Source organism: Vipera berus (genome assembly GCF_964194415.1).
Source record: "Vipera berus genome assembly, chromosome: 3".
Taxonomy (NCBI): domain Eukaryota; kingdom Metazoa; phylum Chordata; class Lepidosauria; order Squamata; family Viperidae; genus Vipera; species Vipera berus.
Window position 1 is genome coordinate 120,114,489 of NC_138204.1, and position 16,258 is coordinate 120,130,746.

The 16,258-nt window shown below is 39.1% G+C and overlaps 2 protein-coding genes across 2 annotated transcripts; both read right to left on the minus strand.

Annotated features, from left to right (window-relative positions):
* Nucleotides 1-971: 971 nt before the first annotated feature.
* Nucleotides 972-5,292, minus strand: LOC308665435 (protocadherin beta-16-like; the record flags this gene model as incomplete). Its single annotated transcript, XM_081323467.1, has 2 exons — nt 972-1,306; nt 2,875-5,292. The coding sequence occupies 2 exons, from the start codon at nt 5,290-5,292 to the stop codon at nt 1,211-1,213; spliced, it is 2,514 nt and encodes an 837-aa protein (XP_081179593.1). The 3' UTR covers nt 972-1,210.
* Nucleotides 5,293-10,625: 5,333 nt separating this feature from the next.
* On the minus strand, nt 10,626-13,142 carry LOC308666659 (protocadherin beta-14-like; the record flags this gene model as incomplete). Its single annotated transcript, XM_081325553.1, has 1 exon — nt 10,626-13,142. One exon carries the CDS (start codon nt 13,140-13,142, stop codon nt 10,626-10,628), a length of 2,517 nt encoding a protein of 838 aa, XP_081181679.1.
* Nucleotides 13,143-16,258: the final 3,116 nt, after the last annotated feature.

The following is a 16,258-nucleotide window of genomic DNA, read 5'->3' on the forward strand; positions in this document are numbered from 1 at the left end:
CAATTCTTTATCATTGAAAGCTTTTTAGGGATGCCTTATCAACCAGAAATTGGCAGTATGGTAAAAACAATAACAACAAAATCCTGGAAAGCACTTAGAAAATATGCGCATTGACAAAATTTCCACCTGTCAATTACAAAAAGCCACACTGCGTGAATCTGCACAGATGCTATGCCAATCTATTACAGCATCCTAGGTTCTTAGGAAAAACTTAATATATAGGAAGGCCAACACCAGCTAAAGAAGTGCCAGCTGTGATTTCAGACTGATGTGTATATAACAACAGCAACGTAATGGCATGCGTGATCTAATACATCCAACCACCAAATATTAATATTAAACTATTTCAATGTTCACAGCAAGGTTACAAGATCTCATGAAATTTTTGATGCCCAAAGGGATATTGTGAGATTTAAACTGAGAATATAATGTCTTTTGAGTGAGATTACCAAAATCCTGTGAGATTCAGGGCAGATGAAATGTTCCAGCTGATAGTCTGCCAACTTTAAGTCCATATTATTTGAGTAAGAGGAACTGTAAAAAGGTGTGCTACTAAATACATTTGACTCTTGTTAATTGCAAAAAGTTGGGTATTAGAGAGCACCAGAGAAGATGGATGGATGGATGGGTGGGTGGATGGATGGGCTGATGGAAGGATGAATTGTCCACCCTGATGCACAACATATCCTCAACCAAAGTGAACTGGAAGGCACATGGTTATGATAGTTTCCTTTAGGTTTCTTTTCCTTTGAAATTTCAAGTGTCAGGACTGCCCAATCAGGCTCATGCCATTATCTACCCTAATGGCTATTGCTTCCACATCTTCCCTCCCTCTATCCCCCCCCACCCTGAGGATATCATTATTATTATTTTCCTGGATCAGTATCAAAATTAAATCTATTCAAACATGGAACAATTGGAGAACAACATGATAATATAATAGATTGGGTGATACATATTTTAATATATATTTCAAATGTCTCTTACAGTGTGATATGAAGAAGGTAAGGCAACATTAAGAAAAGGATAATTTAAACTGATACACAATCAGATCATGATGGAAATTCCATGAATTTAATGTCAATAGAATCTTCAAGAACCAAGTGAAATTACTTTGATAACCTCTATCTAATGAAGTTCTGCAGAGTATTTGTTTTTGTGAATTGTCCTTTCCTCAGCAATTATAGAAGACAGGCATAAAAAGTAATTATTATATCAAAGAATCTGCTCTTGTTGGGTGATGTAATAGAAGCTCAGGTTTTTCAATTCTCCTTTTAGCAGAATACTTGTAATATTTTGTTCTAGCCTGCAAATGGTAAAATTCCATGAATCAGATTATATTTATGTTGACTACTTACTTACTTACTACACAGAGCCTAAACTGACATATGAAACCTGCAAAATTCTGTCTTGCTGCCAGTCAGGCTTCGGTATTACTATTTACAGTTTATGTAACTTGTACTTGCATTTATATAAAGTGATGGCCTATTTATAGAGCATGTTAGGACACTGTCCTGTTTCCCTAAATACTCTGAATCACTTCAATTTCAATTTATTATTACAGCCAAAGGCCACACATAAATCAAACATCCAAATAAAACAAAACTAAACAGAACCATCACAAGAGGGCATAGCAATTCATCACAATCAATGATGCAATCAGCGGGCGACCAAGGTTTGCCTAGTTTTACAAGCAGTATATCAAAAACAAGCTATCTTCAGAAAACTGAATCATACTGACCTGACAATAAAAATACAATGAGTATAGTCTAAAACTGGATAAAACACGTAATAAAATCAATTATAAAAGATTATTAAAAAGATCTAAAATGATTATTTATGTTCCTGGCGAATCCCCAATGCTGCTGCATAGAATCTGGCCACCTGCGCCGTGATCTCTTCCTGGTCATCCTTAAGCAGCCACTGGAGATAAATACTCTCCGAACAACCAGGATACCTATCAATTATGGGGAGATATGGTTTTTCTGAATGGCTCTGTAGAAGGAACATTTAAGGAGTATGTGTCCAATGGTCTCCACCTCTCCTGAGCCACAGGAGCAGAGTCTTTCAGACAGCGGTGTCTTTTTGTACTTGCCGTACAGGACGGCCGATGGAAACGCATGGCACTGTGCAAGTGAGAATGCTTTCTGGTGGTTTACTGACTCCAACTGACTAAGACACCTGGCAGGTGTAACCACGTATCTAATAGAGTCTGGAGCCAGAAACAGCAGAGTTATATCTAAGTCTGCTTGTCTCTCGTTGTCCTCTACCCTTTGACGCAAGGTTTGTTTCACTTGGTCATAGTCCAATTTTAGAATTGAGGCTGACGAGAAGCCTAGTTTGGCAAGCTTGGACTCGACTGCCTTGATCCATGAAGAGGAAAATTTATTTTGTAGAATTAATGGAGCAAGGCCTTGGGGAAAGCAATTAAGCCTTAGCCAGATGTTTAAGGAAGCTATACAGATTCTTGCTTCAACTTTTATCAATCCTGTCTCCAGGTGCAGAAGTGCATTAGGAACACAGCACAGCATCTGGAGAATTGTTCTGATAAATTTGGATTGAACTCTTTCCAATTCTTTTTGAATCAATAATTATCCTACCCAATTTTAGGCTAGTGCGTGAGGCATAAAATAATACACATAAAACTGAAAATATGAGAGAGAAAGAGTGTGTGAAAGAGACAAGCACTTTAGAACAAAATTACAGAAGGAATGGTAATCTTTACACTCACCTAAATCTTAAATTAAGTAACCTAGTCACTTGGTTCTTTGGTAGATAACCAGCAACTTACTCAGGAATAACCAATGGAGCAAAAAAAAGCAAACAAGGAGAGGAAAAAGAAAGGGACTAGATTAATTGTATGTGCTTCCTCACCTCTTTCTTTGCATTATTATCTTCAACCTCTTCAGAAGTATCTTTGATGCCTGAAGATATCCTAGAGTTCCCTGGGATGTTATCCTCTCCGACCGAAAAGACAGGAAAGAGGGGCCTGAGAAATCGGAACTCGCTACTTAAGGATCCACCAGTCAAACAAACATCATAACGGTAAGTCCTGGGAAGCGACCCATTCGGTGAATCTGCACAGTTCTCTTGGGCATCAGCAGTAGCAGGTGGGAAGTGAGGAACAGTTGCAGTAAATTGGCTTTGGCGATCCTTCTTGAGGATTTTGACCACAATAAACACAACAATGCAGACCAGGAACACAAAGGAGACAGCAGCCAAGCAGATCACCAAATACTTGGTCAAGGTTTTGTCTTCTTCCGGTTCTTGCACACTCACATCCACCCTCCTCAGGAAGGGATCCGAAAAGCCATCCACAAGAAGGACATTAAGCATCGCCGTGCTGGTCTGTGGAGGAAGACCGTTGTCTCTGACCAGCATCACCAGCCTCTGCTTGTTTGTGTCTCGCTCATTCAGGGCTCTCCTGGTTTTCACTTCCCCATTCTGCGCTCCTATGCTGAAAAGGGCTGGGTCCGTGGCCTTCAGCAATTCATAGGAAAGCCAAGAGTTTTGGCCAGAATCTGCATCCACGGCAACCACCTTGGTGACCAGATAGCCGGCCTCGGCTGACCTGGGAACCAGCTCATTGCATGGAGATGTGTTGTTCTGCAGGGGATACAGGAAGAAGGGAGCGTTGTCGTTTTCATCTATGATGTGGATGCGGACAATCACTTCTGAGCTCAGGGAAGGAGAACCACCATCAGACGCCCTCACAGTCACTCTGAAGCCTCTTATCTGCTCATAGTCCAGGGATCGGAGGGCATACAGATTTCCAGTTTCAGAGTTGATTGAAATGAAAGTGGGCAAAAGGCCATCACCCTTCCCAGACAGAACTGAGTAAGTCACTTTTGCATTCTGCTTTGTGTCCAGATCCACAGCATGGACTGAGCCGATGAGCAAGCCTGGAATATGATTCTCCCGGATCTGCATGTCATATGAAGACTTTTCAAAAAGAGGGGGGTTATCATTGACATCGGAAATCTGAACATTAATCACTCTTGTTGAAGTGAGTCTAGGAGAGCTGCTGTCAATGGCTGTGATGGTGATGTTGTACTCAGTGACCGTCTCTCTGTCTAGGGGACTTTGGAGCACAAGCTGATAAAAGTTATTTGTGGTGCCTTTGAGCACAAAAGGAAGGTTCATCTCCACGGAGCAGACCGTTTTGCTGTTGTCTCCAGAGTCTTGGTCTCTAACACTGAAGAGGGCCACCATTGTGTCTGGGGGAGAGTCCTCCTTTAAAGCGTTGGTCAGTGATATGATGGACACTTCTGGGGGGTTGTCATTCACGTCTTCAACCTCTATCAATACCTTGCAGTGCTCTGAAAGACCCCCTCCATCTGTGGCTCTGATGTTTATGCTATAAGTCTTTTCTTTTTCATAATCAATCTGACCCCAAACAGTGATTTCTCCATTTTTTTCATTTAGAAGAAACAAGTTATTTATTCTTTCTGGCACTTGATAAAATGAATAAAGTATCTGTGCATTTGAACCCAAATCAAGATCTGTAGCATCCACTTTAATCACCAAAGTTCCCTTAAGAATGTTTTCCTTTATTTTTACCTTATATTCAGACTTACTAAACTTGGGGAAGTTATCATTAATATCTAGAACATTGATATTAATTTGCATTGTACCTGTTTTCTGTGGTATACCACCATCAATAGCCATTAGAGTCAGTCCAAGATGAGGCATCTTCTCTCTATCTAATCCTTTTTTCAAAGCAAGATACATATTGTTACTTCCATCTTCCTGCTTATGTATCTGAAGCTGAAAATGCTCATTGGGACTCAGAGTATAGTTTTGAATGCTATTTTCTCCCAGATCCTCATCTTGAGCAGATTCCAGGTGGAATGTTGTATTTTTAGGAACATTCTCGGGAATGTTCACCTCCACTTTGGTTTCCCAAAATTTGGGTATATTGTCATTCACATCTTCTATTTTGATTTCAATATTAAAGATGTCTAAGGGATTTTCTAGTACAATTTGAGTTAAAAGTAAACAAGGGTCATTCTGGCCACATAAAGCTTCTCTGTCTATTTTATTATAAACCAACAAATTTCCAGTAGGGATGTCAAGATGGAAATATTCTTCAGAGTCATCGGAAACTAGATGTGCTTTGCGTGTTGTGAGCTCCCTTGTTTTCAGTTTTAAATCTTTAAGCACATTAGCCACTAGAAATCCCTTTTTCTTTTCTTCAGGGATAGAAAAAGAAATCGAAGTACACATTACTTTAGAGAATGAGAAAAAGAGAAGGAAATACAGACCTTGCCTTCTCCGAAAGCAGTTTTCCATGATTCCAATTTTTCATTAGAAGATCAAATTCTGCTCCAGTGCAAGACTTCTAACTTCCTTCTTTTACAATTTAATTCTGCAAATCCTCTGTATTCTTCTTTATTTGTTGCTTTGCTCTATCGACTGTGCTTATCTGGTTCCACTGCTGATTAATTTTTATCTCTTTACTGAATAACTTCTACTGTTGAAATTAAACAAGATGCGGAATAGAAATGAATTCTTTGCTAACACTGCCACCATGTGGTTCGTTGTGAGAAAAAACAGTTTTAGTTTGGTCACAAAATAATAGTGTTAGACTTATCTACCTATCATATAACCAGTTGACCATCCAACTGGTTGCCATCCAAGGCAAATATTCTTCCAGTTATGTTAGTAAAAACACAAAAGAAACAGAATAGTTACCAGCACAGTACATTACACATTTTTCCCCTGCAGGTTATAATCCAGTATTTCCAAGATATACTTCAGAAGAACTATTTTACCAACCCATCAAATGTCCCTCTTAGACTAAAATCACTGGGCATTCTGTTAAGGTCAATGCTATCCAGGAATTAACCTCATATTTGGTCTCCTTCCCCCCACCCCCTCATGCTGTAACAAGTGCATTTTTTCTCAGAACCCACCATGAACGATGAAGTGTTCTGATCAATTCACAACACATTTTTAAAGAGTATTCTTTTTCTGACAATTTTCTAAGGAGTTTTTATTCTCTAGAGTAGAAAAATTCTATATCACTCTCATTTCTTCATACTTCATACGAATCATATTTTATACTCTCACATTCCCCAACTAAAAGATGAATTTTACAAAACTTTCTATTTATATTCCATATCCCAAAGAAATCATTCAATCCTCCACTAACTTCAAATGGGCACATGTTATATCTACAGCAGGTGCCCTCATTGTAAGATGAGAGGGATAGGGAAGCAATATCTTTTATTCTTCTTTTATTTTGCCTTAGGAATGTTTCAGATTCAAAAAACAAGAGTTAGATGTAATGAGAGTGATGTCTGTATGTCACATCTTGGAGGACAGTAAGAAAAACAATTTGTCAGGTTTTTTTCAAGAAAACATTGCAGCTTTCCCACCCACTAAACTGTGTAGAACAAAGCAGAATAAATATCAGTTTAGGAACTAAAATAGAAGTAAATCAATAAAAATATGTTTATGCATAATAGCATGAACCAGTTCTCTGGAAACTGGTACTGAGTTACCTCAATAGAAAATATTTCATTTTTTCCTCCTTTCTATGTCACTCAAAATAAACTATTCTCAATAAATTATCCATAGATTATTCTCAACTGAAATTTCCTCCAATTCCTGCAGTTGTGGAAGTAATTTCTAATCTGTGGATTCAGTAGTGTTTTAGTTTGCTCCATAGTTTTTTAAAAAGCAGGAAAGAGAGGTCTAAGGAACTTATTGCTATGAGACCCATCAGCACACTTGTAGGCTCGTAGGGTGTCTCAATACTGTATAAGGATCCAATGTATTCTCTTGCAATTTTCATTGCCACGTGAAAGTTTAATGCAGAATTAGAGTGTCCTATAAAGTTTTTTCACTTCTGCAAAAGTCATGAACGAAAGGAGAGGAAAAAAGAATAATATGGCAACCAAGCAGAAAATCATACATATTATTCTGCCAGTTTTGTGTCACGGTAAGACGGACGCAGGAAGGCAGGGCTCTGCTTTCCATGCCAGATTTCGCCCTGCTGGGGGCCCTGAAAAGGGCCTAAAGTCTTGCCAAACAGGCGATGAAGAAGGAGGGAGTGCCTTGTTGATCATGGAGAGAGGGGCCTTTCCGTTTGATCCAAGGAAAGTCCTCTAAACTGGCAGGGGAAAGACCGGCCACACCTCTGCGGCTGGCCCTGAGCTGCTGAAAACAAAAGAACAAAACCTTCAATTAGCACATCGTAAGCAGCATGTTTGGAACTGGGTGAGAATATTGATCCTTTCTTTGCTATTTCACAGCTCAATTTCCTGGGAAAGGCTCCCAAGAAGCTAAAAACCTCCCAACTTGAAAGGAAGCAGTGTTTTAATTTTTTTATGGGGGACAGAAATAAACAATACTGAAGTTAAAGTAATGCAAAGCTACAGTTTTGATAAATTTGAGAAATGAGATAATTGTTAAGATTTTCTCTTTGGGAAAAAAATTGAGGTGAAATATAAGAAATGTAAGAATTCAACCCTTTGTTTTAAGAGTGGAAAATGGACTTTGAATGACATCTAGTGGTGGATTTGAGAATAGCACTATAACTAGCCTCTTGGCTGCTTGGTGACTTTCAGCTGAAGGGAGAACAGCTGGCAATAAAGGAATATACTTTGGCATATTTATCATTCTGACCTTCTTGGACTATAAATACCTACTGAGCTTGGACTTTTAATCTCAAGAGCTAGTGGGAGAGAAAGAAAAATTTGACTTTTAAATATGTCTGTCTGCAGGGAGGTTGAACATTTTGAACACTTGGAACATTGTGGGTTACCACCTTTCCTGACTGATAATTTTCAGGATATTTGAGACAAGGGATTACTATAAAATACTGCCATTAGGATTGGATTATAAAGTCTACTTATAAAGACTAGAAAACTAGAGGAAACTTTGTTCCACTCTTACTGAGACTGGTGACACTAGAGGATTTCTAGGAATGATGCCTCAAGAAAATAACAAATGCCTTTCAGAAGGAAATATTCTCCATGCTACAACTAATTCACCAAACAATTGTTGCACACAAAAGTGACATAAAAAGAAACCATAATGAGACTAAAAATAACCTAGATGATATAAATGACCAAATCTCCAAATTGAAACTACAACTGGAAAGTTCCCATATAACGACTACAAAGTATGAACAAATAAACCAGAAACCAGAGGATGAAGCAGAAGAAATGGATCTAGAGATGGAGGAGATAGGAGAAGGGAAATATGGACTGCCATATACAAATAAAATACTGCAAGACCTACCTATAATAATGAAAATACAAAAGACCCCTTACTCCTTTCTCCAAAATACACCTGAGGACAAGGAAGAAGATGCAGGATGATACAGCTCTATCCCTGACTTTCCCAGAGAAGAGCAAATAGGTCACTTTGGCATTCTGCTACATGTCTACATGGCCAATGAGCAAATCTGAAATGTTTTCTTCCAAGTACAAATCATAGAAATATATTTCATTGGAGAGTTATCACTGACATCTAAAATATGAATATTAATAACTATTATTGAAGTGAGCTTGCCGGAGCCTTGGTCAAAATCTTATGTTATATTCAGACAGGTGTTTTTTGTCCAATAGTTGTTGAGTCACAAGCTGATAATAATTGTTCTTTTTGAGTTTCAGCAGAAATGGCAGGTTTACAATTGTGTTGCCTGTAATCTTGCCATTATTTCCCAGGTCTTGATCATTAATACTAAACACAACTACCAGTGTTTCTGAGGAAGAGTTTTCTGGTAATGAGCTGGTGATGGATGATATGGAATTTCTGGGGTATTGTCGTTCTCATCCTCAATGTCAACAAGAACTTTGCAGCAAGCAGACAGACACCCCCCCCCTCTATTAGTAAGCTACCTCACAGATTGTTTGAGGAAAAATAGGAAGAATGGATGTTATATATAGCAGCTTCAGCTCCTAAATGAAAGGCAGAATATGAACAAATAAAGACTTTTGAAAGTGAGATATAAGCAATCAATTACCTACATTATCTATAACAGGATTTCAGAATGACATATTCTAATTTTCACAGGTGTAGCTGTGTTAATCTTGGGAACAAATATTCCAAATAACCTTATGTTATAGCACCTGACAGATGAACCAATTCTTTTTGCATAAGCTTTCCTGGATCAGTTATCACTTCAGAATAATAGAATAACAGAGGTGGAAGGGATCTTGGAGGTCTTCCACACCTGCTCAAGCAGGAGACCATATACCAGTGGTCCCCAACCTTTCCAGGTTTGTGGACTGGGGGGGGAATGGTTTTGTGTGAGCAGCAGGTGCAAGCATTTGCAGCTCTATTTGCACGAGTGGTGAGCACTCGCACATGCAAATGAAGTTCCATTTGCAGGAGTAGTGGGCACTCGGCGTGCATGTGAAGCTCTTTGTGCAAGTGGTGGGCGCACCCACTGCTCACATAAATAGAGCTTCGTGCAGACAAGAGTGTCTTGCACTCATGCAAAAGTTGCTGTATACAAGAATCCGCCTGCTGCTCGTGCGGCCCATTTCTGAACAGGCTGCAGCCCAGTACCAGGCTGTGGCCAATGGGTTGGGGACTCCTGCCATATACCATTTCAGACAAATGGCTGTCCAATGTTAAAAACCTCCAGTGAGGGCACAACTTCTGAAGGCAAGCTTCTTGTCTATTGCAATTTTGAGCTTCTTGGGAGACTCAGGATGTGGAAACAGCCTTCAGTGACATGATTTCTGCCTCATATAAACTTGATCAGCTGGTTTAATTATGTGGTTGAATGACACCTGTATGGCTGGATTAGTGCCTTTTTAAGGGAGGAACTGGGGCAACCCCCCCCCCAACAGATTGGGTCTTTATCCAGCTGTTCTTGGCCAAACTCCAAAGATAAGGAATGGCTAAACACTAGAAAGAAAATCAATCATGCAGAGGATCAAATGTAAGTAATTGGTTCTTTGTATATTTAGGAATATTTAGTAGGGAATGTTGTGAGAAACAACTCTACAATATATCTTGGATTGCTACATTGTAAAAAAAATATTTTGGAAAAGAAAGAATTTCAGAATGAAAGAAAAATCAAGATGGAATCATATGCTTTTTCTTGGGGAAAGCAATTTCTAAATAATTTGTGATTCATTCCTAAGCCAGTATTTAATTACTTACCTATATGGCATGGTGGCTGAAAAATGAGGGCTCGTTCTGTAAGCTACTGTGTAATATAGCAAGCTACAAGTAGAAGATGAGGAAGGCTTGTGGCAACAGGCCTCATTTTTTCTTACATACAGAAGACTTCTTTATTACTGAAAACCTTTAAGGATAGCCTCTGAAGCCAGGTAATATTTTCTATGACAATAATATGCACGTGTGATTGTAGGTTCATTAATGTTTTTCTATACATTTCCTCTGCTGCAAATGCTTCATTAGCACATACTTTTATCTTAACCAAATGGCTAAATTTGTATAACATACTAAGATATAGTTTCAATTTATAATAAAAAAATAAAAATAGAAATCTATGTAACACAACTTAATGTTTGTATTTATAAAAAATGCTAGCCCCAACTAAATACCATGACCTCAAGTGATGCTACGTTATACAGTAAAAAGAGAGTTACTGCTGTCCCAATGTATTGTATTTCATTGTATTATATAAGCAAGCCTTAGGTAAGTGGAGGATACTCACAGAAAAAGTGAAACAAAAGATTACAGAAAAAGAAAGATAAAAAATCTGTACTTTCATCTAAAAGTGAACTCACCTCTTCCTTTAATTGACTATCTGCGATCTCTTGACTAGTATCTTGGGAACCAGAAGATGTTCTGTGGCCCTGGGGATTGTTTACATCTCCCACGGGAAAAACAGGAAAGAGGGGCCTGAGAAATCGGAACTCGCTACTTAAGGATCCACCAGTCAAGCAAACATCGTAACGGTAAGTCCTGGGAAGCGACCCATTCGGTGAATCTGCAGAGTTCTCTGGGGCATCAGCAGTGGCAGGTGGGAAGTGAGGAACAGCTGCAGTAAAGTGGCTTTGGGAGTCCTTCTTGAGGATTTTGACCACAATAAACACAACAATGCAGACCAGGAACACAAAGGAGACAGCAGCCAAGCAGATCACCAAATACTTGGTCAAGGTTTTGTCTTCTTCTGGTTCTTGCACACTGACATCCACCCTCCTCAGGAAGGGATCGGAAAAGCCGTCCACAAGAAGGACATTAAGCATCGCCGTGCTGGTCTGTGGGGGAAGACCGTTGTCTCTGACCAGCATCACCAGCCTCTGCTTGTTTGTGTCTCGCTCATTCAGGGCTCTCCTGGTTTTCACTTCCCCATTCTGCGCTCCTATGCTGAAAAGGGCTGGGTCCGTGGCCTTCAGCAATTCATAGGAAAGCCAAGAGTTTTGGCCAGAATCTGCATCCACGGCAACCACCTTGGTGACCAGATAGCCGGCCTCAGCTGACCTGGGAACCAGCTCATTGCATGGGGATGTGTTGTTCTGGAGAGGATACAGGAAGAAGGGAGCGTTGTCGTTTTCATCAATGATGTGGATGCGGACAATCACTTCTGAGCTCAGGGAAGGAGAACCACCATCAGACACCCTCACAGTCACTCTGAAGCCTCTTATCTGCTCATAGTCCAGGGATCGGAGGGCATACAGGTTTCCAGTTTCAGAGTTGATTGAAATGAAAGGGGGCAAAAGGTCATCACCCGTCCCAGGCAGAACTGAGTAAGTCACTTTTCCATTCTGCTTTGTGTCCAGATCCACAGCATGGACTGAGCCGATGAGCAAGCCTGGAATATTATTCTCCCGGATCTGCATGTCATATGTAGACTTTTCAAAAAGAGGAGGGTTATCATTGACATCGGAGATCTGAACATTAATCAGTCTTGTTGAAGTGAGCCTAGGAGAGCCACAGTCAATGGCTGTAATGGTGATGTTATACTCAGTGACGGTCTCTCTATCTAGGGGACTTTGGAGCACAAGCTGATAAAAGTTGTTTGTGGTGACTTTGAGCACAAAAGGAAGGTTCATCTCCACGGAGCAGACCGTTTTGCTGTTGTCTCCAGAGTCTTGGTCTCTAACACTGAAGAGGGCCACCATTGTGTCTGGGGGAGAGTCCTCCTTTAAAGTGTTGGTCAGTGATATGATGGACACTTCTGGGGGGTTGTCATTCTCATCTTCAACCTCTATCAATACCTTGCAGTGCTCTGAAAGACCCCCTCCATCTGTGGCCTTGATGTTTATGCTGTAAGTCTTTTCTTTTTCATAATCAATCTGTCCCCTAACAGTGATTTCTCCATTTTTTTCATTTAAAAGGAACAAATTGTTTATTCTTTCAGACACTCGATGGAATGAGTAGAGGATCTGTGCATATGAACCAAAATCAGGATCTCTAGCCTCCACCTTAATCAGCAGTGTGCCCACAGGAAGATTTTCCTTTATTCTTACCTTATATTCAGACTGAGAAAATTGAGGAGAGTTATCATTTATATCTAGAACATCAATATTAATTTGAACAGTGCCTGTTTTTTGTGGCACTCCTCCATCAATGGCCATCAGAGTTAACTGAAGTTGAGGCATCTTCTCCCTGTCTAGTGGTTTCTGCAGAATAAGGTCGACATTTCTCTTTTCATGTTCATCAATCTGTACTTCTACTGTGAAGTGTGAATTTTTAGTAAGTGTGTAATTTTGGATACCATTTTTTCCTAGATCAGCATCTTGAGCAGACTCCATCTGAATTCGGGTATTCACCGGGACATGTTCTGATATTTGTATAGTAAATATATTTTTTGTGAAGTTAGGAGCATTATCATTCACATCTTCTACTTGTATTTCAACACTATGGAATTTCAGTGGGTTTTCTAGAACAATTTGGGATAAAATTAAACAAGGCTCCTTTTGACCACATAAAGCTTCTCTGTCTATTTTATCATTTATCAACAAATTCCCACTTTGGATATCAAGGTGGAAATATTCCTTAGTGTTGTCAAAAATTAAGCAGGCTCGACGAGTAGAGAGATCTCCTTTTTTCAATTTCAAATCCTGCAATACATTAGCCACCACAAACCCATTTTTCTTTTCTTCAGGGACAGAATAATGAACTGAAGTACACAGTGTTCCAAAAACGCTGAGAAAAAGCAAAAGATACAGACCTTGTTTGTCCTTGAGGAAGTGATCTTCCATTGTCCAGGAGATTTCTTTATCTTCAATTTTTGATCCAAACATAAGCTTCCTAATTTTTTATCCAGTGAAAACGTTTGCTGATAAGGAAAACCTGTTTTGTTGTGCAGTGTGGATATTGGGTTCCATTGAAATTTTGCTCGTATTCTGCTGAGTTTTTGTTTCATTCCCTTCTCTAATAATCATTTCCTCAGCATTCCTTAGACAACATCCTGGTTATCTATTAATATGTTAGCTTGTGCTGCCACTATGTGGCTGAACAAGGAAACAAATCACTTCTATATTTCTAATTGTATGGCACCTGACTGCACAATAGACATAACTTGAAGATCTGAGAGATATGGCTTAGTTGTTTGCAACAGATTATTTGATTTAAAAAGTCCAGCAAAAGTTAGTAAAATTTCTGGAAAACATGCTTATGATCTTTAACTGAAAAAGTACTGACTACTTTGTGTTATAAATACCGTGACTTTTATTTTCGGTCTCACTACCTTATGAATTGTCTTTATTAAGAAAAAGATAAAATTTGAAAATGGGATATTTGTGTGAAATTTCCAGTTAAATTATATAGTATCTTGTTGATAACAACTTCTAACAGAGATTTTTGAAAAAGAATATCTGGGAGCCTATTTCACATGTTCATTTCTTATTTCTCTGTGCTTTAGTTGATACCATTAACTTTTCTACTAGCAGAAATAGTTTGGGAAGTCATAATCATGAAAATGTAACAAATTACATAGAACAGCAAATTGTAAATTACAAGAACAGCAAAATGATTAATTTCCCTCAATTTATACAAGGAAAAAAATATTTTAAGTATTTTAAAGGTATATGAATTTTAAGGTATATGTAAGTTACAATAACAAAAAAGAGAGAAGCATTCTGAAGTCAAATTTATATATTTTTTAAAATGTGTTAAATTTGGCTCTACATTTTACACAAATTAGAACAAATTCAATAAAAAACAAAAACATAAGATAGAGTGCAATAGAAAATTGCCAATACCATTTTCAAATTCACCATAAAACAAAACAAAACAAAAAACCCCAAATTATTCTCACCTGACATACAAATTTCATCTCTACTTCCCGACCAAAAGGTTCTGCAGGTTTAATCCAGAGATTCATGCGATCCATCAAAAACAGAAATGGAGGTCTGAGAAATCTGAACTCACTGTTCAAAGATCCATCAACTAAACACGTGTCATAATTATAGACCTGACAATATGAGTCACAACTAGGATCTCCACAATTCCTGTGCAAATTCTGTCTCATAGGGAGATTAGATGCAGAATAAGAGTGTGTTTGAAACTGTCTCGGATGTTCACCGGACTTGTGGTTTTCATTTCCCCATTCTGAGTCCCAACAGCGAAGAGACTCGGATCTGTGGCCTTCAGCAATTGATAGGAAAGCCAAGGATTCTGACCTGAATCCCTGTCCGCTGCCAGCACTTTGGTGACCAGGTAGCCTGTCTCTGCTCCCATGGGAACCAGCTCCTTTGATGGAGACGTGCTGTTCTGAAGGGGGCAGAGGACATAGGGGGCATTGTCATTCTCATCTCTGATAAGAACTCGGACCATGGTTTCTGAGTTCAACTTCCATTCCTACTCTCTACTCCGTTTTTCTAGCCATTTGTAAAAGTTATCCCATGTTTGAAAATATTCTGTATCTTCTTTCCCTTTCATTTTCAATGTAAGCCTATCCATTTCTGCACAGTCCAAAATGTTCCTAATTATGTCTTCTTCCGTTGGTATTTCTTCATTTTTCCGATACTGTGTAAATGTAATTTTTGCTGCTGTTAATACATGTAAGATTAAATATATACATTTTTTGTCATAGTTTTCTGTGATTATACCTAGAAGAAATAGCTCTGGCTTAAAATCTACAGGTTTTCTTAACATTTTCTCTAACCACATTTGTATTTTTGACCAAAACTTTTTTGCTTTAGGGCATGTCCACCAGAGGTGATAGTACGTGCCTGGCTTTTGCCTCCATTTCCAACAATTACTAGACACATTTTTAAACATTTTTGCTAATCTTGCAGGTGGCAAATGCCATCTATAAAACATTTTATATAATTTTTCTTTATAAGTAGCTGCCCTTGTTATTTTATAGTTTCTTTCCCACAGGTTTTGCCATTTTTCTAATTCTACATTATGTCCAAAATATTTTGCCCAAGTTATAACTGTTTCTTTAACTTGTTCATCAGAGCAAATTTGTATATCCCCATAATCTATAGATCAAATGGCATAGAAGTTCCCAGTTTCAGAGCTGATGGAGATGAAAGGTGATGGTGGGCCATCCCTGATCTTCCCAGGCAAAAGAAAATAGGTCACTGTGGCATTCTGCTCTGCATCCAAATCAATTGCATGGATGAATCCAGTGAACAGACCTGGAAATTGTTTTCTTGTAAGTGCAAATTATAAAAAGATTTTTCAAATACCAGAGTTCTCATTGATATCTGAAATATGAATAGCAATAATTCTTATTGAAGTGAGTCTGGGAGATCTTTGGTCAGTGGCTGTAATGGTGACATTATATTTTGTGCTATCCCAGTCTCACAGACACACACACCACAGGTGTTAGGAGTCTTTATTAAGGCTTCCAAGCCTGAATTAGTATTCCTTGACTATGCCCTTTACCAGCACCAGCCCACCCACAATGAGCTCAACAGGCTACTCAAAAGAAGCCAGCACTAGTTCACAGTGCAAAGACAAGGCAAGTCCACTAGGCAAAGGCAAGTCCACTAGGTATAGGCAAGTCCAAAAAGCAAAGGTAAGTCCACAAGGCAAAGGCAAGTGCACAAGGCAAAGGCAAGTGCACAAGGCAAAAGCAAGTCCACAAGGCAACCCCAGAGTTGAAGAGGCACAATCCAAAGTTCAAGGCAAGAATCACAACAGCTAAAGAACACACAGCAAGGGAACAAACACATTGTTTCCAGCATCATTTCACTCCCCTTGCTGAGCTAAATAGCTGCTTCTTGGTGCAGCCAATCAAGAGGGGCAAGGCTGCCTTCTCACAAGTAGCCTAGCTGACCTTCATTGTGCCTGCCTCCTCTCAGCTCCACATGCTCTCGGATTAGGAGAAGGCATTTCTTCTTCATCTCTACTGACCAGCTGC